This window comes from Lemur catta, chromosome 14, assembly GCF_020740605.2.
Source record: "Lemur catta isolate mLemCat1 chromosome 14, mLemCat1.pri, whole genome shotgun sequence".
Taxonomy (NCBI): Eukaryota; Metazoa; Chordata; class Mammalia; order Primates; family Lemuridae; genus Lemur; species Lemur catta.
In genome coordinates this window covers 20,095,930-20,119,395 of record NC_059141.1, presented here as the reverse complement: position 1 = coordinate 20,119,395, position 23,466 = coordinate 20,095,930, and the positions used below count along the sequence as shown (strand labels likewise).

The window sequence follows — 23,466 nt, the reverse complement described above, 5'->3', positions numbered from 1 at the left end:
TCTAGGTTTTGAGTTTCCTCGTATCATGATACTCCTTGGCATGAGCCTAGCACATACTAGGTGGTCAATTAATATGAAATAAGTGGACGAGTGAAATGATTTGAGTTAGTTGATGACAAAGAATAATTTATAATAATTTCAAGAAATTTTAATTACTTGGTGGCATCCAGTGTCAAAGAAAAAAGAAACATAATATATAAGGAGATATATTTTATAATCCAGAGTCTTAGAAATGGAATAGGAGAGACTTCAAGGTAGAGTTGCCAAATAAAGTATAGGAAACCCAGATAAATTTGAATTTCAGATAAATTTTTAAAAAATAGTATAAGTACATCCCTAAGATTGCATGTGACATACAGTTTTGTTTTTGTTTTTTTTTTTCCTGAAATTCAGACTACCTGGGCATTGTCTATTTTTATTTGCTAGATCTGATAATCCTATATCAAGGTCTAATGTACCACCTGGTCCTTCAGGCAGGCATACAGCTCTACTAAGATTCCAGTCACAAATTGGTGATCCTCAGGCAGCATCCGGCCGTCTAGATTAAGACATGTATTTTTTTACCCTATACTATGTTTTAAAATTTTGAATTTGTTACCAAAATAGAAAAATGTGGTGATTTCACATAAAAATCTGAAATTTCAAGTTCCCTTGAAAAATTATAAAACCTGGCCACACTGGCTCTGCTCCCTTCTGTAGCTAAGGAACAGCTAAACCCATTTTTAGAGGGAGCATGGGCCCCTTGGATCCCCTGTTTCTCACCAGCGTTGTGGTGAAATGTCCTCTGCCAAGCATCTTCACACTTCACGGTGTTTTCCTTAGAGCTGAGAGGAAACTGAAACATTTTTTGAACTTATGTCTCTATCAAAAGCAGAAAAACAGAAGACGGCCCTAGGGGGCCAAGTCTTTCAATAAAAATGGGGAAAGTCTTCTCGGATAAGCAAAGAAACTTCCCACATGTGTTAAGTTCCAGAAAAATGAACCTGTTTCTAAAGACTTAAAATAATTATATTATTTTTTTACATCTCCGTCACATATTCACACTACAGACTTGAGTGCATTTGTGTTTTTGATCACCACTAGAATTTAAGATGGCTGAGGGCAGAGACTTTTTCTCTGTTTTATTCACTGATGTATCCTAAACCCATAGAACCATACCTGGTTTTTAATAGACATTTGATAAATATTTGTCAAATAAAGGAATGAACGAGGCAAGACATTTGGGAGAGATAAAAATCCTCTATGGCTAGAAGTCTTCAAGAGGGAAGAAAAATGTTGCCTTCTGCAAAAGAATGGCATGGCTAAGTGAATAGCATATGTCTTTTTAAAATAAATATCTTTATGGTATAAATGCCTTATATCTCCTGAGGGCAGAGGAAGATGGCAGCTAAGGATGGAAGCTCTCGTCTTTATACCCAGAGCTTAGAGGAATATTGGGTGGGTTTGTTATCAAGAGATGGGTTCTTTGGAAAATGTCTGAGGAAAGAACTGAAGGCACATGTCAGAATGGACTTCCTGCTGCTTTGTGAGCCAGGATTCTCTCCTGTCTGTTAAAAACACTGCCACAACTCCGGTGATTCTCCCTGTAGCCCTCCATAGCCCAGCCACACCCTCTGACCTCCATCTCTGTGCCTCCAAGTAAAGAGATGCAGAACCCTTATTTTGAGCAAAAAACAGCCTCATTTTATTTAAAAGACAAGGACCATCCTGAGCACAATTCAGCAGAATGCTACCTGAACTCCACAGGTTTTGAGAAAAACATCAGGATGATTATACATTAAGCTTGAACTTTCCTACAGGGGGCATTTGTATACATTTGTTTCAACCCATTGTTCCCCCTCTCCGTGAGAGATACGCTGGCTCCAGGGAACGTGGCCTGAACACCAAAAGATCCCATAAAATGCATATTTTGTTGGCTCTTCTGACTATGTCTGGTTACCCTCAAATAATCATTATGGGTTCACATTTCTTAGAAAGTGTCCTTAGAGGCATAGTGAAAATGCACAGGACAGAGAAATGTAGGTAAACAAGGGTTGGACTTTCAACCACGGATTCAACAATCTGCCCTTAAACCAGACCTCTGGCCTTACAACTAAACACCTGGGTGGCTACAGGGAGTGAAGCTGACAGAGAGATGTTGCACGTCTGTCATAATTAACTCCCTCCAGGCTGCCTGCTCCCAGTGGTGGGTGTGAGATCCTGTGTGAGTTTCCTAGAACTGCGGTAACAAAGTACCGCAAACCTAACAACAGAAATGTGTTGTCCCACAGTTCTGGAGGCTAGAAGTCCAAAATCGAGATGTCAGCATAGTTATGCTCCCTCTGAAACATGTAGGGTGAGCCTCCCTTGCCTCTTCCTAGATGTTGGTGACTTGATGGCAATCTTTGACATCTCTTGGCTGGGGGATGTATCACCCCAGTGCTTGTCTTTCTTTTTCTTTTCTTTTTTTTTTTTTTTATACAGAGTCTCAGTCTGTTGCTTGGGCTAGAATGCTGTGGCGTCAGCCTAGCTCACAGCAACCTCGAACTCCTGGGCTCTCAGGCAATCCTCCTGCCTCAGCCTCCCGAGTAGCTGGGACTACAGGCATGTGCTACCATGCCCAGCTAATTTTTTCTATATATTTTTAGTTATCCAGCTTAATTTCTTTCTAGTTTTTAGTAGAGACGGGGTCTCGCTCTTGCTAAGGCTGGTCTGGAACTCCTAAGCTCGAACGATCCATCCACCTCGGCCTCCCAGAGTGCTACCATTATAGGTGTGAGCCACCGCTCCCGGCCCTCAGTCCTTGTCTTTACATGGCATTCTCCCTGTGAGTCTTCACACTATCTTCCGCACCACTGCCTGCCCAGGAGTCCAAATTTTCCTGGGCAGGAGGACACCAGTCATATTGAATTAGGGCCCACCCTGAGGACCTCATTTAAACTTGATTACATCTGGAAAGACCCTATTTCCAAATGAGGTCACATTGTGAGATACTAAGTGTTAGGACTTCAACGTGTTTATTTTTGTTGGGGGAGCACAAATTCAACCTGTAGCAATGCCTGATTATTCTTTGAACTTAAGCTTTCCAGCTACAAATTGTTGACCTTCCTGTGGAATATTACATTGATTAATTTGCCTCTTTAGTTCTTCAGCTATCAGATGCTTTTCCCTGGCAGGCTGATGTAATTAGGGAACTAATAACTGAATCAATAAGGAAAAGAGCATGCTCTTTCATACTTTCCAGCTGTTCAGATGATTCATTTAGAGCTCTTCCTGTGTTTGTTGCTACCGAATATATGATTGATAAGAGTTACATAGCCACGGCATGTAGTGCAAGAAGGGGAAGGAGAGGGTCAGGGTTGGTCCCTGGTCATGTCCAGGAGTGACATCTTTGCTGGGAGGGGACATCTTGAGGAGGATTTGGAGGAGAACGTGGCCTTGTTTAGGTAACTTAGGACAGACAAGGAACATTGTTTAAAGATGTGTATTATTTGGAAAACACACTTTATTTTAATGTTGCATGAAACAGGTTGGGTGGAAGCCATGTAGGACCGTATGAACACTGTGTGGGCTGATACATTGCCTGCTCAAGGAAGACATCAACACCATCTATGAAAATGTCTGTGAAATAATATTTTTTGGAAAATCCAATATTGCTTTGTCTAATTCCAGTTACTTCATGAAAAAAAGGGGACTTTAATTCTTGGCCTGTTAAAGGATCATTTGAGAGAGAAATATAATACGTATATATATTATAATCAGAAACTTACTATTATAAAACTATAAATAGAATAAAATGCAGGCTTATATTACTATTGAAATATAATACACATCCATTGTAAAAAAATCTGAAAATGATGGCAAGCTTTAAGAAATATATAAATTACCCATAATCTCACAATTCGAAGATAACCACTGCTAGCATGTCAGCATATTTCCTTCTAATATGTTTCAAGATTTTATAATACTTTAAATAAAGTTGATGTCTGTATATACATGTTTTTAAATATATTTTAAATGATAGCATGTCACAAGAATTTCAATATCATTGAATAATCTTTCAAAACTTACTATTAAATGGACACCTATGTGTTTCATTTCCATTTGAATGTTAGAACTTTAATTTTTAATTACAAAAGTAATACTTGTTCACAATAATTTTCAAAAATCTAGATGATCAAAAGAAGAAAAAACTAACTGCCCACAGTCTTACCATTTCAGAGATAACTAGTATTAATATCATGGCATACATTGCATGGTAGTGTAATTTTATACATTTCTGTCTTCCACTGATCACAGTGTTTTTAACCTTTTGTAGCCCAGATCTTAGTTCGGTTCCTATAGCAGAGTATTTGTTTGATATACTTTTAGTGAATGAATGAATGAATAATTAAATGAAGAAACGGATGAACAAACACATGAGTGGAGAGGCTGCAAAGATTCAACTCATGGTAGAATAAAATACATTTCAGACTCAGCAACTTACTGCAGATTGAGAGACAAGGTAGCTAACCCAAGGCCCTTAATGAATAGGAGCCTGCTCTTTCTGTTCATGTGAATCAGCCTCTAGGCAGATAATTCAATTTAATTTTTTTCCCATCATTCAAACTGAAGAGCTGAAAAAGCAAAACCAGAGATGGGAGGCAGGCAGTAGAATGGGCTTGAATGAGAAGATCAGCAGCTGCTCTCCATGCTCCCTGTGTTAGGAAGAGCCTGAGATGGCAGGAGCCATGCTTCTCCCAAGTACGAGCCCGAGCAAGACCTCTGCCACCACCAGTGTCCTCATGATGGCAGGACTGGTGATTTCTCGGAGGACTGAGACTCCAGCAGTGTCAGTGTAGCCCTCATGTCTTTGACCTGGCCTGTCTGGAGAGTTTGCATCAGAGGAAGACACAATCATGCTAGATTTTATTGAAGGAATTTGGGACTCTGTTATGATTGGAATCAGAGCTGACAGAGAGTCTGATCTTTGGGTCATAGAAGGTTCCAGCCAAGGTCTCTTTTATATTTAATTGGAAAACCCTACATGTCTTAAGTCTGACCATCCATACCTCAGACACCTGCCAGGAGAAGGAGAGTGATCCATTTTTTTTTTTTAAACTCTTAATGGGAAACTCAGTCTTTGCAATGAAATGTAGGTACATATTCTTACCAATGGGTTGGTCTGTTCCTCACATGCCCACTCCTTCCTCCCACCTCCCAGTATAAACATACACACAGATAGATATAAAACATCCTTGAATAGATTGAAGGACAGATAGATAGAAAGAGAGACGAAGGGACAGACAGATGATCTCCACCTCCTTTGGCCAATAACAGTCATCACATCCTCCTTTCTCTTAAAGGCTCTCACACAGCCAAGCTCAAACACTAGGTATATCAACACCTTGCTCTTATTGTCTCCCCCACCCAGAAAATCTCCATCCTCCTTCTCTCCTGTCCGTACAGCCTGTCTTTAAAGGCCTGGCTCAAGACATATTTTTACAGCAAACCTCATTGTTTCATTTCTATGTTCCTATCTCTCACCCTCTAGAGCTTTAGCTTTTGCCCTATTTTTCCTTTTGACACTGTGGACTGGGATGCATATGTGAAGGTCAGGGAGAGATTACCCTTTTTGCTTCCTGGAGAATTGGATGTGGTCCTGTGTGCTATGTAATTTAATGGTTATGGAGCTAGTAATGTTTTATTCACTAAGTTGGTGAATCTGGAAAGTGACTAGAGGGCAGTGGGAGTTTTCCCGTGTGCATAATTGAACACACTTTGTAGTTTGTACCTACTCGTGGAGTGAGAGCCGAGTTTAAATAAATGCTAGGAGAGTTGGTGTAGTTGCTGTGGTATAGGAGAAATTTGTGATGAGTCAAATCACCTATGTATTTTCCATATTCTTGCTATAGTCACTTTGTAGCACCAAACATAAGTATTTTCATCTATAAAATGGGAATGCTAATATATATATATATCCTTGGCTATCTTACAGCATATTATGAGGATAAAAAATGTATATGCTCATATAGATACATATCCATATAACTATATATATATATATACACACACATGTATAAAACTATACTCATATAAGTATATTCCTGCATATATACATATATAACTATATATATGTGTGCATATGTATATAAAACTATAATTTACTAGATAAAAATATTTTTATGGTGCCATTGTTCATTATATATTTGCCAAATTAAATTAAAATGAGCCAAAAATTTCATGAACTCCACAAAGCTTCTTTGTGAGATTACCAGAAGTTTATACAAAAAGTTGTTTCTGTATGAGTTGCGAGATTATGGACTTTACAGATGGCAGAGTTATCTGGGTATGATATGCTGGAGAGAGCAGCTATTGGGGATGTGACCATGGGAATGTATTTCACCTGGTCCCATTTCTATAAACTTGAGGGCTGCCTACTTCTGGCTTTTTCAGTTTTCCTACCTGTAAAAGTTGGTGTGAAAAACAAAGATGGTGGAATTCTCGTGATAAGCTTACCACATGATTCCATGGAAGGAGACTTGATTCAGAAAACATAAATCCTAGTTTCTTTGACCAAAACTTAACTTCTCCAAAATTTTCATGAACTGTAAAATAGGAGATTTGTGTGCTCACCTGTTATGTGCCCAGCCTTATATAACCACTGATGCACAAAGGTGAGTAGGGAATGATCCCTGTCCCTCTTAGGTTCACAGTCTGGTAGGGGGAGAAATGTGCCAACCAGTGATGACTTACTGTGAACAGCTTCGTAGAGGCAGACAGTAAATACAGTGATGGCGCTGTGGAGGGAGTGATTCTGCCTGGGTGGATCAGAGAATGCTTGGGAGCAGGGATTTAGGTTAATAATCACTGCTCTATCTTCCTTTCAGGATTGAAATAAGGCTCAAATGTATGTGAAACAACAACATGGTGGAATTATTTATCATTATTATTCCATTGGAGGTCAGGTTCAGATATTGTACTTCTAGACACAATTGCAAATAAACACATTTCACCTAGTTAGTCACTTACAGGGATGCTTGCCTAGCCCTAATGTGTTCTAAAGCAGTCAGACTCTACATCCATAAAGTAAGTGACATGGAATCTGATTCCATTAGCCATGCAGGGGATTATTTTTTTATTTTGTCTTTCCAAAATCCTGGGGATCATCTGGAATTTTTTTTCATTCCATGAGTTGCTATCCATCACTACCTGCTTGGGTTTTTTTTTAATTTTAATTTTTTATTTCAAAAAAATTTAGAGAGAACAAGTGTTTTTGTTACATGGATCAATTGCATCATGCTGAAATCGGAGTTTTCAGTGTACCCACCACGAGAATAGTGTACATTGCACCCAGTAGGTAGATTTGTATTCCTCATCCCTCTCCCAGCCTCCTCTCTTCTTAGGTTTCAATGTCCATTACCCCAATTTATGGCTATATATATATATATCCCTCACTTAGCTTTCACTTGTAAGTGAGAATATGTGGTATTTGTTTTTCTCTTCCTGAGATATTTCACTTAGGATGATGGCTTCCAGTTCTACCCGAGTTGCTGGAAAAGGCATTATTTCATTCCTTTTTATGGCTGAGTATTATTCCATGGTGTGTGTGTATGCATACACACACACCCCTACATTTTTTTTATCCATTCATCAGTTGATGGGCACTTAGGTTGATTCCATATCTTTGATTTTGATTTATGCAACAGATAGTTAATGAACACTTTATATGTATTCAAGGAATATAAACACAACTAAATAACACAGGCAAATCTGAAATACATAACCACTTACTACCCCATCATAAGTGCTCAGTGGAAACAAGTGATGAGAAGGAAGAAGGATGAGTGGGCTGAAGTGGTCAGAAAAGGCTTTGTGGAGCAAGCTGCTTTTGTGCTGGCCCTTCATGGATGGGTAAACTTGACGCAGGCATAAGAGTGGCATATTCTTGCCATCTTACAAAGACATGGGATTATAAATGAGTCTGCTATCTTTGGTGGCATTGGAGAGCTCCATTTCATTTGGATGATATTAATATACAGGAGCAGTACGAGATCAAAGGGAAAGAGCACAATATTTTGCATGTAATATTGGCTCATGTATTAGCTGATGAGTGTTTTTATGTGTATGTCCATTTTCCCTGGGAGCACAGAATCCTCCTCCCCCTTATGTTCAGGGCCCTCAGAGTGCCTTACGTGTAAGAGTTGTTCAATAAACTCTTTTAAAATAAGAATTGTTTAATGGTTTTAATTGTAACTAGAGACTACCTGGAATTTGAAGAAAAAAGAAAACAATATTACTAAAAGCTCCTCCTAAAGGAGGAGACAAGGATGGCCATTGGAAGTGGATTTATACTGAGTTCAAAAATACTATTTGATTGGATATGTGTTAAGTAGATAGGTGACAAGTACCTTATCTACTTGGTGGCACAGTCACATTCGTATATTTTTATCTGGATAAAATGGATGCCCACTTGGGTGTGAAATGCACTCTGGTGTTGGCATGAGGGTCTGGCGGAGGACACCTATATTCATGTTCAACAGTGGTTCTTGAGACTTATGTTCTCCTCACTTCCTTCTTTTGCAGCTCTATAGCTCCATGGACTTTGGAAGACGGTGGCAACTGATGCATGAACGAATCACACCCAACAGATTTTATTGGTAAGTCCCATCTGCCCACTCATCACCCTCTTGGATAAAGAATTATCAGATAGCATAGCACTCTGGACAATGCTGGACACCTTCAGCACTTGAAGACAAATGTGTTCTATCCCTTTGCTACTCAAAGGGTGGTCTGTGGAACAGCAGCATCAGCATCACCTGAGAACTTGTTAGAAATGCAGAATCTCTGGACCTGTCAAGACCTATGGAATAGGAATTTGCATTGAACACAATCCCTTGGTGATTTGTGTGCACATGGAAATTAGAGAGGTGCTGGGCTAGAGAGCTCTGTGAGAAGGTTCATGACCAGATGCTCTTAGCTACATACTAACCTCCCCTCTTTTTAGAAAAAGATATATTTTATATATGTATTTTAAAAAGCAGTATTTCCCAAAATGTACTCTGAAGAACAATAGTTGCACAAAATGCTGCTTCTTTCATAAGAGTTTCTGTGGTCAGATAAATTCAGGTAATGATTGTCCAGCTCCACAGCTGGAGACTTAGGATTCACGTTAGGACATCAGAGACTCTGCAGAAGCTCTGAGGGAAGAAGTCTGCCAAACTTTAAGCCTCTGATTCCCTGACTTATCTCAGCACAGGATTCTTTTTTCATATCACACCTGATAAATCCTTCAGAACTACCTCTGTGGTGCATATTTTGAAAAACCAGTGTCCAAATGAATTTTGAAAAAAAGGAGTGATACAGATTTCAAATGGAAAATTAGCCCTTTTTCCTAATTAGAAAGTATTTTATTGATCATTGTTCCTTTATACATGCATATTATTTTTACCTTGGTTGTAAAAATTTCAATATAAATTTCCCTTTTACATTTCTCTGCTATAACATGAAAATACTTGTTTTTTATTTTCATTTCATCAGGGGTGATGGCCAAAGAAATAAAGATTAAGAAGCATACACCAAAGTATATATATTAATAGTATGCTTAATTATATGCTTAATTAAAAAAACAGAAACAAAATATTTGAAAGTAGTACCTATTCCATGTCTCTTTTTAAAACCTTATTTCAATTGCCTTAAAAATTCATGTGATAGCCATTTGTGCCTTACACAACATGTGTGTGTGTGTGTGTGTGTGTGTGTGTGTGTGTTGGGGTGGTGGTGACAAGTACCTTATACGCATGGAAGCAATGGCTTCAACCAGTCCCCTCTGCACCCGCAAAACTATGTCCACAATCAAAAATGATGATTGCTTGAGCATACTGTGAAAGTCAACTGTGTTTTGTTGTACAGAGTTCAGAGTAGCTGGGAGAGAAAAGAGACTGCGGTGTATTGCTCTCCGTTCAACACTGGACTATTCCCAGTATTCTTGTCCCTTACACACCAACTACTATTTCATCTATAACTATTGTAACTATTACTTGGTCTGTGTTGGAACTATCGAGATTTTTCAATAGACTAAGGCAGAAAAAGGACACATTTGTTTCTCTGACATTCCAGCTATGTAACTACAGCCTTTGCTCGGCTGACGTGGGCCAATTTCTTAGTGTGCCATCACTCAAAAGTCCCTCAAAAAAAAGAAAAGGAAAAAAAAAAACACTCTGCTGTTTCTGGAACACACTCTTGAGATGGTAAGGCAGTCAGCCAACTAGGAAGTCAAGTTGATAGAGGAGAGCGCGGCAGGCGGGATGAGCCTTGTCATCATTTCTGAAAGAAATTAAATTAAGTGGATGGGGGACAGCAGTTTCCTATCTTTTGCAAAGAGCAAGACCCACGAGAAGGTTCCAGCTGCTATCCCTCCCCCTCCCTTTGTATAGCAGAGATTATAAATCCCCAGGTCCTGATAATTGTGTTTCGTCTCTGCTCCACTCTGTGCTGCTTTCATGTATGCCCCCATGGGGAAATATAAAAGTTAGTGCCCGTACTGGCTAGCCAAGTGGTAGCTGAATATTCCAGTTTTGTAATTATCACTTCTTCGTTTCTGATGTATAATTGCTGTGATTATTCTTTTAGATGCCAAAGAAGTCACAGAGGAAGAGTTCATTTTACATAAACCTTTTTTTCTCCCCAAAGACAGAATTCAAGGTTATCTAAAGCTCTAAACCACTTTATTGAAGAGATATGGCTCATATAGGTTAGGGGTGGAAGTATTGTTACCTCCTTGATAGAAGACAAAATGTGCATTTCTTTGAGTATAGAGCAAACTCTGGCCGAAATGGGGCCTCTTCAACCTGTGGTCTCCTCATCCATGTAATGAATGGGAACAATATTTTTCTTGTCAATTGCATAAAGTTATTGAAAGGACCAGATGTGATCAAGTGGACATTTGGCAGTTTCACTTCTCCATTGCAGATTGACAACTTGTAAATTGTAAGTCTTCAAGTACTGTGTTTTTAACAGTCCTTAAGAATAGCACACATAAGTGATTTGTCATTTTGCTGGTGCACAAATGTGAATTCCATAAAGAGTGAGGCTACATGCCCACAGGCCTGTGACAACAGCTAAATGCATTTAATTTACTGCCAAGAATCCACATCTTAGCCTAATGTTATTGTTCTCTATCCTTTGTTGGGTTATAATTCTTAAGAAATGATAAGGCTGGGCGCGGTGGCTCACGCCTGTAATCCTAGCCCTCTGGGAGGCCGAGGCGGGTGGATCGCTCAAGGTCAGGAGTTCAAGACCAGCCTGAGCGAGACCCTGTCTCTACTAAAAATAGAAATAAATTATCTGGACAACTAAAAATATATATAGAAAAAATTAGCCGGGCATGGTGGCGCATGCCTGTAGTCCCATCTACTCTGGAGGCTGAGGCAGTAGGATCGCTTAAGCCCAGGAGTTTGAGGTTGCTGTGAGCTAGGCTGACGCCATGGCACTCACTCTAGCCCGGGCAACAAAGTGAGACTCTGTCTCAAAAAAAAAAAAGGAAATGATAAAAACAAAATGAAACAAAACAAAAAAATGGATGAGTACTGTCTAGGGAATGGACACGCTTGAAGCTCAGACTCGGGGGGATGGGGGCATGGGCAATATATATAACCTGAACTTTTGTACCTCCATAATGAGCTGAAATAAAAAAAAAAATAGTGTTAGCAAAAAAAAAAAAAAAAAAAAAAATGCTCCAAAACCACTTCTTTGGGAGAGAGGGAGTAGAGTGAAGTGTTATTGAAGATGGTGGGGGAACGTCATGGGGAAAGCAGGCATGCCAAAAACAAGACATTGAAATAAGAGATGATGTTAAAAAGACCTTAACTGGTGGTATGTGGACAAATACAGTGAACATGTGATTCAGTAGAAACATTGTTCAACTGGTTTTTTTTAATTTTTTATTAATTTTAGCATATTACAGGGATACAAATGTTTAGGTTACATATTTTTCCTTTGCCCTGCCCGAGTCAGAGCTTCAAGGGTATCCATCCCCCAGATGGTATGCACTGCACCCATTAGGTGTAAATATACCCATCCCCTCCACCCTCCTCTCATCTGCCTGACACCTGATGAATGTTGTTACTATATATGAACTTAAATGTTGATCAGTTAATGCCAATTTTATAGTGAGTACATGTCATGGTACTTGTTTTTCCATTCTTGTGATACTTGACTTAGTAGAATGGGTTCCAGCTCTATCCAGGATAATACAAGAGGTGCTAGATCACCATTGTTTTTTGTGGCTGAGTAGAACTCCATTATATACATATACCACATTTTATTAATCCACTCATGTATTGATGGGCACTGGGATTGTTTCCTCATCTTTGCAATTGTGAATTGTGCTGCTATAAACATTCAAGTGCAGATGTCTTTTTCATAGAATGTCCTTTTTTCCTTGGGTAGATGCCCAGTAATTGGGATTGCTGGATTGAATGGTAGTGCTACTTGTAGCTCTTTGAGGTATCTCCATATTGCTTTCCACAGAGGTGATACTAGTTTGCAGTCCCACCAGCAGTGTATGAGTATTCCTATCTCTCTGCATCCATGCCAACATTTGCTGTTTTGGGACCTTTTGATAAAAGCCATTCTCACAGGAGTTAAGTGATATCTCATTGTGGTTTCAATTTTTGTTTCCCTGATGATTAGAGATGTTGAGCATTTTTTCATGTTTTTTGGCCATTAGACTATCTTCTTTTAAAAAGTTTCTGTTTATGTCCTTTTCCCACTTTTTATTGGGGTTGTTTGATTTTTTTTGCTGGTTTCTGTATAGATTCTAGTTATCAGCCCTTTATTGGATGTGTAGCATGCTAATATTTTCTCCCATTCTGTAGGTTGTCTGTTTGCTCTCGTGATAGTTTTCTTGGCTGTACAGAAGCTTTTAATTTGATCAGGTCCCATTTATTTATTTTTGTTGTTGCTGTGATTGCCTTTGGGGTCTTCATAAATTCATTCCCTAGGCCAATGACTATAAGAATTTTTCCAACATTTTCTTCTAGAATTCCTATAGTTTCATGCCTTAGGTTTAAGTCTGTTATCCATCGTGAGTTGATTTTTATGAGAGGTGAGAGGTGCGGATTCTGTTTCAGTCTTCTACATGTGGCTATCCAATTTTCCCAGCACCATTTATTGAATAAAGATTCTTTTCCCCAGTGTATGTTTTTGTCTGCTTTGTCCAAGATTCGATGGCTGTATGAGGATGGTTTTATATCTGGGTTCTCAGTTCTGTTCCATTGGTCTATGTCTCTTTTCTTGTGCCTGTACCATCCTGTTTTAGTTACTATATCCTTGTAGTATAGCTTGAAGTCTGGCAAATTGATGCCTCACAGTTTGTTCTGTTTGCTTAAGATTGCTTTTGCTATACTACAGTGCCTCTCCAGAGGAATAAGAGCTGGTTACAGGACCCCAAAACAACATTTCAGCTGGCTCCTCCCAGCAAGTGCCATCTACTGACAGGGAGGTCAATTTGCATGCCTGTTTACACATTTACTGACTCATCACACAGGGTGTGGTCGAATCTAACCCACAATCACCACCTACTGGCTCAGAGACTAAACTGGGCATGTCATTGTGTAAATAAAAATCTAAAACTAAGAAGCAACAGCTTCTCCAGATGGGAAGGAATCAGTGAAAGAACTCTGGAAGTACGAAGAATCAAACTGAAAGGACACCCCCAAATGGGAACACCAGTTCTCTAGCATTGGACGTCAGCCAAATTCAGAATGCTGAAATGAGAGAATTTCAAACATGGATTATAAGAAAACTCAATGATATGCAAGAAAAAATGGATACCCAATACAAAGAAATCATAAAAATTATCCAGGACTTGGAAGAAAAATTCACTAAAGCAACTGAAATAGTAAAGAAAAATCAAACAGAACTTCTGGAAATGAGGAATTTATTCAAGGATTTACAAAACACAGCAGAAAGCCTCATAGGGTGGATCAAACAGAAGAAAGAATCTCAGGGATTGAAGGTAACACCTTTCAATTAAACAAGTCAGTCACAGAGATAGAGCAGAGAAATAAGAGAAAAGAGCAAAGCCTGCAGGAAATGTGGGATTATGTGAAGAAGCCTAACATGAGGATTATAGGCATACCTGAGGGTAACAAAGAAAATACACAAGGGTTGGATAAACTATTTGAGAATATAATGGAGGAAAATTTCCCTGGCCTTGCTAGAAATCTAGATATCTAGGTATGAGAAGCTCAAAGGACTGCTGGGAGATTCATTGCAAACAGAAAGTTACCATGACACGGTCATCAGACTGACCATAATAAACATGAAAGAGGCCCTCCTATAAGTTGTAGGGCAAAAGAAGCAGGTAACCTACAAAGGAAAACCCATCAGGCTAACTGCAGACTTCTCAACTGAGACCTTACAAGCCAGAAGAGACTGAGGCCCTATTCTCACTCTTCTCAAACAGATAGTGCCCAGCTGTTGTTATTTATAATTTGGAAATTTGCAGATAGATCCTTCACAAGTACCAGGTTTCTTCTCCCATACTACTTTAATAGCAGCATATTTGGGGGGATTCACACGGAGGAATATTGTGCTGCAGGAGTGATTTCTGCCAAGGGTGCTGGAAGAAGGACAGACCCCATGTGTATCTCCTATCTGCTGCTCTCTCATCTAGGGTGACAATTGTTGTAATGGTTGTGGGTGTGCACAGAGAATTGTTAGGAGCTATCATTATTATTGGTTTCTTCATTAGTGCTCCACTGTGTTTGTGGGTTTGACAGGGCCAGGAGCATACTATTCATTAGCATCAGTAATAAGAGTTTCATCAAGAGATAAAATTTTTTATGAATTCCAAAATTATTGGGGTTTTTTCTAACCCCATCAAAAGAGGTCACCTAGGAATCTTATACTGTAGAGTGATATAACCATCAATCTCATGCCTCAAGAAAAAACATAACTGACATGAATGTTCCTTCTTTACAACCCTTTCACTTGCTTGATACCTGGTCACCAGGGGGTCACCAGGCCTGTCCAATGCTCCCTGTTCGTTACCCCAACTGCTTCAGAAATTATAATTTGCAGAGAGCACACAAATGCAATAATTTTCCTTAACTTATTCTCTTCGTTGTTTTCTTCCTAGGCTCTGCTTGGGCTGAGTTGTTGTCATGGGGAAAAAGTTTTTTTCTGGTTTTTTTTTGTTTTTTTTTTAATGTCCTACTGAGCTGCAAATGAATGGTATTTTCACTCTTCCCTCCGGAGATATTTACCAGGCAGGCTCATTCTGCTGCGGGAAGATTGTTTCCTTTGCACATCCAATGTGAATACTTGTTGTGGTTCACAGCTTTGCCCCTGTGGTCCCACACTCTCCCTAAGTGTTCACACTCTTTGGGCATCTTTTTCAATGAGGTCACAGGCATACTAGGCTGTCCTGAACTCTCTGTGTAACTGAACTGACCTCTAAGTGCCTCTGGTCTCTGATGACATTCACTTGTATGATATCATGAAAAGGGAAAGAATGTCTCCAATGCCTCCTCTTTACTAATTGTTCCCCTTTCCCTCTTAATTATTCTCTCTCCTGAAAGAGTAGGTTCTGTTTTTTGTTTGGTTGTTATTTTTTATTCCTCTTAACTGTTACCCCTTTTCAGAAGTATTTGTTTTACAACATGACTGGGGAGAGTTAGAACTACCCTTTAAGGAGTCAACAGGTGTATTGAAGTTCTAGATCAGACTGGTAGGGGATGTAGGGACGAGGTATCCTGAAGATGGTTCTTCCTGCTGTGATGCTGGTTCAGGATAAAAAGAGGCGGATGTGTAGGGCCAGGCAGGGAGAAGGCTGCAGGTTTCTACTGACCTTATTAAAGTCAGCCCACACACTGTAGATTCCTGGTGATAGCCACGCCAGCAGCTTCTCATCTGCTCTTTCAGAAAGTCCACGAGGGAGGGCAGGAAGAATGGAAAAGTGAAGCATGTCCCTCCTGGTGTGTGTAGACAGGGTGTACTAGGAAAGTGTCTTTTAAAAGAGAAGGGGCTGATACGGAAAAAGAGGACAGACTAAAAGTCATTTCATTACACTCGTTCCAATCATTCATGTTTTTATTTTTCTCAGTCTCATTTTGTGTGCATATGTTCTTTTATAGCTACCCTAAGCACATACATGTGAATTTGTATAATCTGCTTTTCTCCTGTTAATGTCCTATTCTAACAATTTTTATGCCAGTATAAATCTTTATAACCATCATTTTTAATTATGCAACATTTCATTGTGCAAAGATACATACTTTATTACTGTTTTATGTTTATTGGACACTGAAAATTTTCACATTTTTCATTGTCATAAATAATGGTTTTACTGGTATTTTTATGCACAGTTCTTTAATATCTAGGATTGTTTTCTTGGATGAGTGTTCTAGGTAGCTCCCCCCACCAAAAAATAAAATGGATTGCATTTTTCCTAGTCTTACTAGAGTGTCACATATCAATGGTATGACTCAAATTCAATTCAACACTGAAAGCATTTCAGAGCAATGTAGGTTTTTACTGAAGGGGTTGTCTTGAAGGGATTTGCAAAGAGTCATTATATCACAAAACATACACCAAGTCTTCCTGAAACTCCTTCATCCACATCTGTCTCTCCAAAGTCCTGGTTGTCATGGGAATTACTTTCTCATCTCCTCCTTCCCTTTTCATGTGCTCTAAAACAGTTCTGTCACAGAGGTTTATTATCCACTGTCCATCCCCTTCCAGAGCTCTTGCTACACTGACATCCTTCCCCCAGAGCACCATAGCTTTTCTTACATAGAATCATCTACCCTCTCTCCTCTACCCTCCATCTGTTATCCTCATCCTACCCCCAGAAAAATCAATGTGTGTTCCTTAAATGGATATTCCTTAGAACACAGAACAGGGGGAATTGGTGATGATATTTAATATTTTTTGTTTCATCACTCCTAGAAGGAGAATCATTACATCAAAATGTATACATTTTGAACATCTTAAACTTGTCATTCCAAACATTACCAAAATTATATGCTATTGTATATTCCCACCCATAACATATGGCTATATCTGCCAGTTAGTATTTACTTTCTCCTTGTGTAGGCAGCCTCTCAGATGGCCTGCAGTAATCTCTGCCTCCGGGAAATCATGCCCTTATGCAGACCTCTGCCTGGAAGGCAGGCTGGATTTAATGAATTGCTGCTAGTGAATAGGATGTGGCAGAGGTGATGAGATTTTACGTTGGAAATTAGGTTACAGGAAGTTTTCATCTTGGGTGTATTCTCTTGCTTGCTAGCTCAAAGCAAGCTGCCAGGTTGTGAGCTGCCATACTGAGAGGCCCCGAGGGGGATCTCCAGCCAAATGCCAGTTAGGAACTAAGGACCTTTGTCCAATAGCTTCGTTCCAATGAGGAACTGAATCCTACCCACAGTGGTGGGAGTGGGCTCGAAAGCAGATCCTTCTCCAGTCAAGCCTTTGTATGAGACTGCAGCCCTGGCAAACACCTTACGAGAGACCCCAGGGCAGAGGCACCCAGTTGAGTCATTCCCAGATTCCTGACCCACAGAAACAGTGAGATAATACATATTTGTTGTTTTTAGCTCCTAAGTTTTGTGATAATTTATTACACAGCAATAGGTAACCAGTATACTTCTCTCTGAACCTTACATTTTACCTGTTTATTTTAGAATATAAGGTTCTACTTCTGTCTACATGCAACTACTTCTGTCTTGGACCACTTCGTCAGCTTCCTCTTCATTGATAATAGCCTCAGATGTTGCATTTTGCCCATCGTTTGGGTCTTCCTCTACAGTAGAGAAATATCACTATGTTTGGTCTTGGGGCCACCTGATGGTCAGACACTGTGGGGATTGATGGTTGACTAACAAGCCTCAGAGTCCTATCCTCAGCCTGAGTGAGGCTTACTTAGTACAGTGAGGTTTCCTGGACTCATTTTATTTTATTTTATTTTACATTTTGATGGCAGGATTGTACTTTCTGAGAATATCATTGATGGTGAATGTGTATGTACACACATGAGCCACATGCGCACATGCTTGTTCAGAGAAGTACCAGTTTCAGTTAAGGCATAAGACTCTTGTGTTTCTGGGTCCCAGACACCCTGGCAGCAGCTGTGTGTGTGGCGTATGTAGGGCAGAGAAGCAGGCGGTGAAAATGAGGAATGGTTACCTTGAGATAATGTGGCTGGGGTGAATACTCTTGCACCACTTACCTGAATTCGAGCTCTCTAGATCTCACCTTTTCTGGAACGTATTCTTTGTTTTGCTTCAAAAATGGGCTCCTTCTATTTAGCTAGGAACTCATTTGGACCTTAGACTATGGTTCCTGAAGAAGCAACTGCCGAGTCATTTTTAGGCTATTGGTACATTATCCACAACAGAGGCAGAGTTAAGGAACAGGCAGAATGGCTTGAGATTTCTTCCTGAAAAATCAAGATCTCTTCAAACAAAGTTAACATTAAGGGCTGAATTTTTGAAGCTGCCTCTAAATGTGCATCTACAATTTTGCAAACATAGTCATTTGGGATCTCAAGTAATGGAATTTAGGCATCGACCTAATATAAGGGATCAGATGTAAAGGCCCTTTGCAAACCAGCATATGCCACAAATAATATTTAATTCAACTCTCCTTTACATTTTTAAAATGGTGCAGCAATTTAAAAATACATTACATTCAAAATAATACATGCAAGGTCAAGAGAGGACATGTGAAAGCTCAGCTTGCAAGCAGAAACCAGTGTCTAGTTTGTTGATGGAGGCTGCTCGTGCTATAGGTCTGGTCGCATCTTGGCTGTGCAAGAGCTGTCTGAATGCTAAGAACGAAATGCAGTGTTTGTCATTTCTGGAAAATAAATGCTGTGTTCAAAAGGTATACATGTTAGTCAGCCATTGCACTGAGGAAGACAGAATGCTCAACTCTTTGGAGGGAATATCCTGAAATTGTGCTGATTATGCTTACTTAGTACATGTGAGTTCTGAGGTAGAGGAAATAGAAGACATATATAGACATAGTACACCTGATAGCTTATTTTCTATGAAGATGTGGGGTCATATTTGACCCGGTCTTGGGAAATCTGAAAAGATTTGGGTGTGTTAAACATGGAATTCGAAGAGATCCACATCCACTCACCAAATATAATGCAAATGGAAACATTCCTCCGTTCTCTTTCCCTAGCTTTGTGGCCAGTGACTCTGGAGTTAGAGACACATGGCTTCCAGATACTTATTACACCTATATGATTATACAAAGGGCATGCGAAATACTCATTCTGCTCAGAGACAGTGAGATCTCACTTTATTCTCACTCACTGGTGATAAACTTGCCGAGGGGAGCCAATATGGTTGTTCTCACATGGCCCAGATGTGAGCCTCTTGTTGTCCTATGGGGGCGGGGGTCAGGAAGGACCCACATAGAGAGCCTTTGAGCAGTCATCTTCCCGGAAGGTAGATTGCCTATTGAGACTTGCATGTTATGTGAAAAAGCGGAGAGAGGGGAATCCTTGGATGGTGACGAGCTGTTCAGCAGTACCATGGGTAGGGAATATGAGCTTTGGAGGACCAGGGAGAGGCCTAGAGGAAGAAGAAAGAGGGAGATATTGAGCTTAGCAGCCCAAGGAGAAAGTACCAGACTGAAGGCTTGGAGGCTGTTTAAAATGCAGGTTGGATACCGGTTGCAGGCAGGAGGACCTACCCTTTTTCCCACTGAGAAAATCTGAGATTGTTCTGCTCCAGCTTGGTCTCGGGCTGTGCATTCTGCTCCAGCTGCCATAACAAAATGCTGCAGACTGGGTGGCTTAAACAACAACAGTCAATTTTCTCACAGTTCTGGAGGCTGGAAGTCTGAGATCAGGGTTTCCGGGGAGGGCCAGGTTGCAGAGGGCTGCCTTGTGGATATATCCTCACATGCTGGAGAGAGAGAGAGCAAGATCTCTGGCATCTCTTCTTAAAGGGACACGAATTCCATCATGAGGGCCCCTCCCTCACCTAAACCTAATCGCCCCCAAAGGCCCCATCTCCAAATACCATCAATTTGGGGATTAGGGCTTCAACATAATTTATTTTGGGGAGACAAATCAGTCCACAGCAGGATGTAAAACAGGCAAGAACTTGGGAAGGAATGCAAACTTTTTAGAGAACCTTCCACCAAGAAGAGTCCTGGAACAGAAATGGCTATCGCTTGTGGGTGAATAGAGAGGCAATGCCAGAACTACAAATATATTTTTTAAAAAACACAAATGCACATTAGCCATTTTTTTTTTCTGGTTGTAGACACAATACAGCTTTGCTGTAGACATTCAAGGAAAGGCAGGAAAATAAAAAGAAAATAAAAAGAAATCAAATACCTATAATTTCACTGCCCAGAAAATGCATCTTTAAAAAATCAAGTTCTTCATAGACTTTTTTCCTTATTATAATATAGTATACTTTTAAACATATATTCATGTTTTTATCACAATTACGATCATGTTGCTTATGAAACTTTATTATCTTTTCAAAATGAAATTGAACATTTTCTTGTACCATCCTCTATTCTTTCTAAACATAGTTTAAAACTTATATTACTTGCATTGTATTCTAATCGGCACATATATAATAATTTAATCATTCTTTTGTTGTTTGATACTGATCTTGCTTCTAAAATTTTACTATTAAAGAAAGCATTGTAATTTTGTTTTGAAAACCTATAAGTAATTATTTGTCCAACTTCTGATTATTATAATTTTTAAGGATAGACTATCAAAACAATATATACATAAATATTATCATGCCAAATCCAGAAAGTTTATATCAGTTTCCACTCCAACTAAAACATCATTTCACTATACGTCATAAAACTTTAATTTAAAAAAGTAATCTACTTTAATATGCAAAAATGGGTTTTCCTTGTTTTAATTTGCATTTCTTATCAGACCAGTGAGTTTAAACATATTTTCATATATTTATTAACCATTGTGTTTCTTTTATGTGGCCATCTGTTTTTGTTTCTTCTTTATTATATGTTCTTCATATGGTCTCTCATTTTATTTCAATATTGTACTAAGTTTATTCTTTGGCTTTTAATTGCATTGTGATTTTTAACATGCTTTTTACATAAAAAATTCATGTTATCAAATCTTTTTATTTTTCCCATTATAATGTCTTCTATTACCTTGTGTTTAGCTAACACCCTTAAATTGTGGTCATATAAATTAACTGATTTTTTTATTTATAATGCTGTTTTATTAAATAGTACATATAATATATATTAGATATTAGATAACATCTGTAAGACATAAAAATACTTCACATCCTCCTACATTATGCTTCAGAAATTTTATTCTGTGACCATGTAATAATTTAATCACTTTAGTAATTTAATATTAATAATTTTCTATACTGATGGATATTTTTAAGATTTGTAGGATTTTTGTTTCTTAAAGTGTAGTGAACATCTTTCTTTTTCACTTTTTAAGACTAAATTTATTTTTATTTATTTTTATTTTTTTTTTCTTATTTCAGCATATTACAGGGGTACAAATGTTCAGGTTACATATATTACCTTTGCCCCGCCCAAGTCAGAGCTTCAAGCGTGTCCATCCCCCAGATGGTACACACCGCACCCATTAGATGTAAATATACCCATCCCCTCCTCCCCTTCCCACCTGCGCGAAACCCTGTGAATGTTACTACTATATGTGCAGTTAATTCTGTGCCCATATTTTGGACTGTTTCCTCTGATGACTTCCTACAGGGGAATCTCTGGTTAGAGGTTAGGGAGCCTTGAGGTTAGTGGCATTTGTCAGCTTTCATTTTACTGGATTGGTCAGTCTTTTGTGCCCTGTGGCTAGATCACACTGTATTTAATTATTGTTTATAACACAACATAGGGTCTCACTGGGCAAGTCTCCTCTCCTGTAAAACATAACAAAACAAAACAAAAGTAGAACCCTTCTTTTTTTCCAAAATATGCTTGGCTCATTTCACTTGCTGATTCATCCCAATGAATTTTGTTTTTTTTTTTGTTTTTTTTTTTTTGAGACAGAGTCTCACTTTGTTGCCCGGGCTAGAGTGAGTGCCGTGGCATCAGCCTAGCTCACAGCAACCTCAGACTCCTGGGCTTAAGCGATCCTACTGCCTCAGCCTCCCGAGTAGCTGGGACTACAGGCATGAGCCACCATGCCCGGCTAATTTTTTTTGTATATATATTTTTAGTTGGCCAGATAATTTCTTTCTATTTTAGTAGAGACGGGGTCTCACTCTTGCTCAGGCTGGTCTCGAACTCCTGACCTCGAGCGATCCACCCGCCTCGGCCTCCCAGAGCTAGGATTACAGGCGTGAGCCACCGCGCCCGGCCGATCCCAATGAATTTTGAATCACCTCGTCCAGTTTCAAAATATCCCACTTGCCCCCTATAAAGCAACTAATTAGACTATTGATTCGAACTGCAGCAAAGCTATAAAGTCATTTGAAGAGAACTGAATCTTTTTCCAATTTCCAGTTTTCATTTCTGGCCACCTGGTTTGTTTCTCTTTTTATTCCATCTCTGTGTGTTCCTCAGTAAAGTTGTGATGTTTTCTTTATATTAGCCCTACATATTTTTAATTAATGTTAGTCCTAGGAATTTTCACTTTTGGTGCTATCATAAGTAAAGATATTTTACACACAGCATCTCTGTTCAGATTGGCATGCCCGAACTGGGTAATCTTGAGTTGTATCTGAGTGCACTAACATGCTTTATACTATAAAGAAAATATGTTTTTAAACTTTAAGTGATTAGCAGGGCGTGATGTGACTAGGGATAAATAAATAAATATCTGTGGGTATATTTGGGATCTAAATAGGAAGGAGAATTCTGCTCTTAATAGCTTTGTGACTGGGAAGTTCACTTAAGGTCTGTGACCAGTGCTCCACCAGTCAGAAAGGACACCAGCTGGTACCTCCTGCCTTTGCCTTCTGGATGAATGTCAGTCTTTTGAGCCTGGCACACAGTAACTGCTTAATAAATACTAGCTATAAAATTAATAATAAAACAACTTTACTATGAGAGGATAATTGGAAGAAATGACTATTCTCATTAATTTGGTAGCATATGGCACCTAGAATCACATTGAAATAAGCAAGTTAGGGTACATCTGCATATTTTTTTTTCAGCATTCAAATCCCATAATGTAATAGTCAGAGTTTGTATTTCTGACTTGTTTTTCCAGCAGTCAGCATATCGCTTATTAATATACTTGTTAAAACTACTATTTTTTGAGAAAATCACTTCTGGCTTGTTGTTAATAAAATTAAATAAAATTCAAAAGACCCTAAACTAAAATTGTGTTGTATCAGATCATGTGTGCTTTAGCAGATGTGATGCAGATGTTGAGACGAATTCTTGTAGATTGCCCAAGGACCACGGCAAGACAGGGGAAGCACCAAAGGCATCACAGAGAAAGCATTATGATTGCTCAGAGGATGAAGGGCTCACACTAGCCTGGAGTTCCCAGTGAAGGGGTCTTGTAGA

The 23,466-nt window shown here is 39.1% G+C and overlaps 1 protein-coding gene across 1 annotated transcript in view; it reads left to right on the top strand.

Annotated features, from left to right (window-relative positions):
* The window catches only part of SORCS3 (sortilin related VPS10 domain containing receptor 3), a 556,391-nt gene that overhangs the window by 355,983 nt on the left and 176,942 nt on the right, over positions 1-23,466 (top strand). The window contains exon 5 of the mRNA XM_045569400.1: positions 8,545-8,618. Coding sequence (XP_045425356.1) covers positions 8,545-8,618 — 74 coding nt within the window. The remainder of the gene's footprint in view (positions 1-8,544; positions 8,619-23,466) is intronic.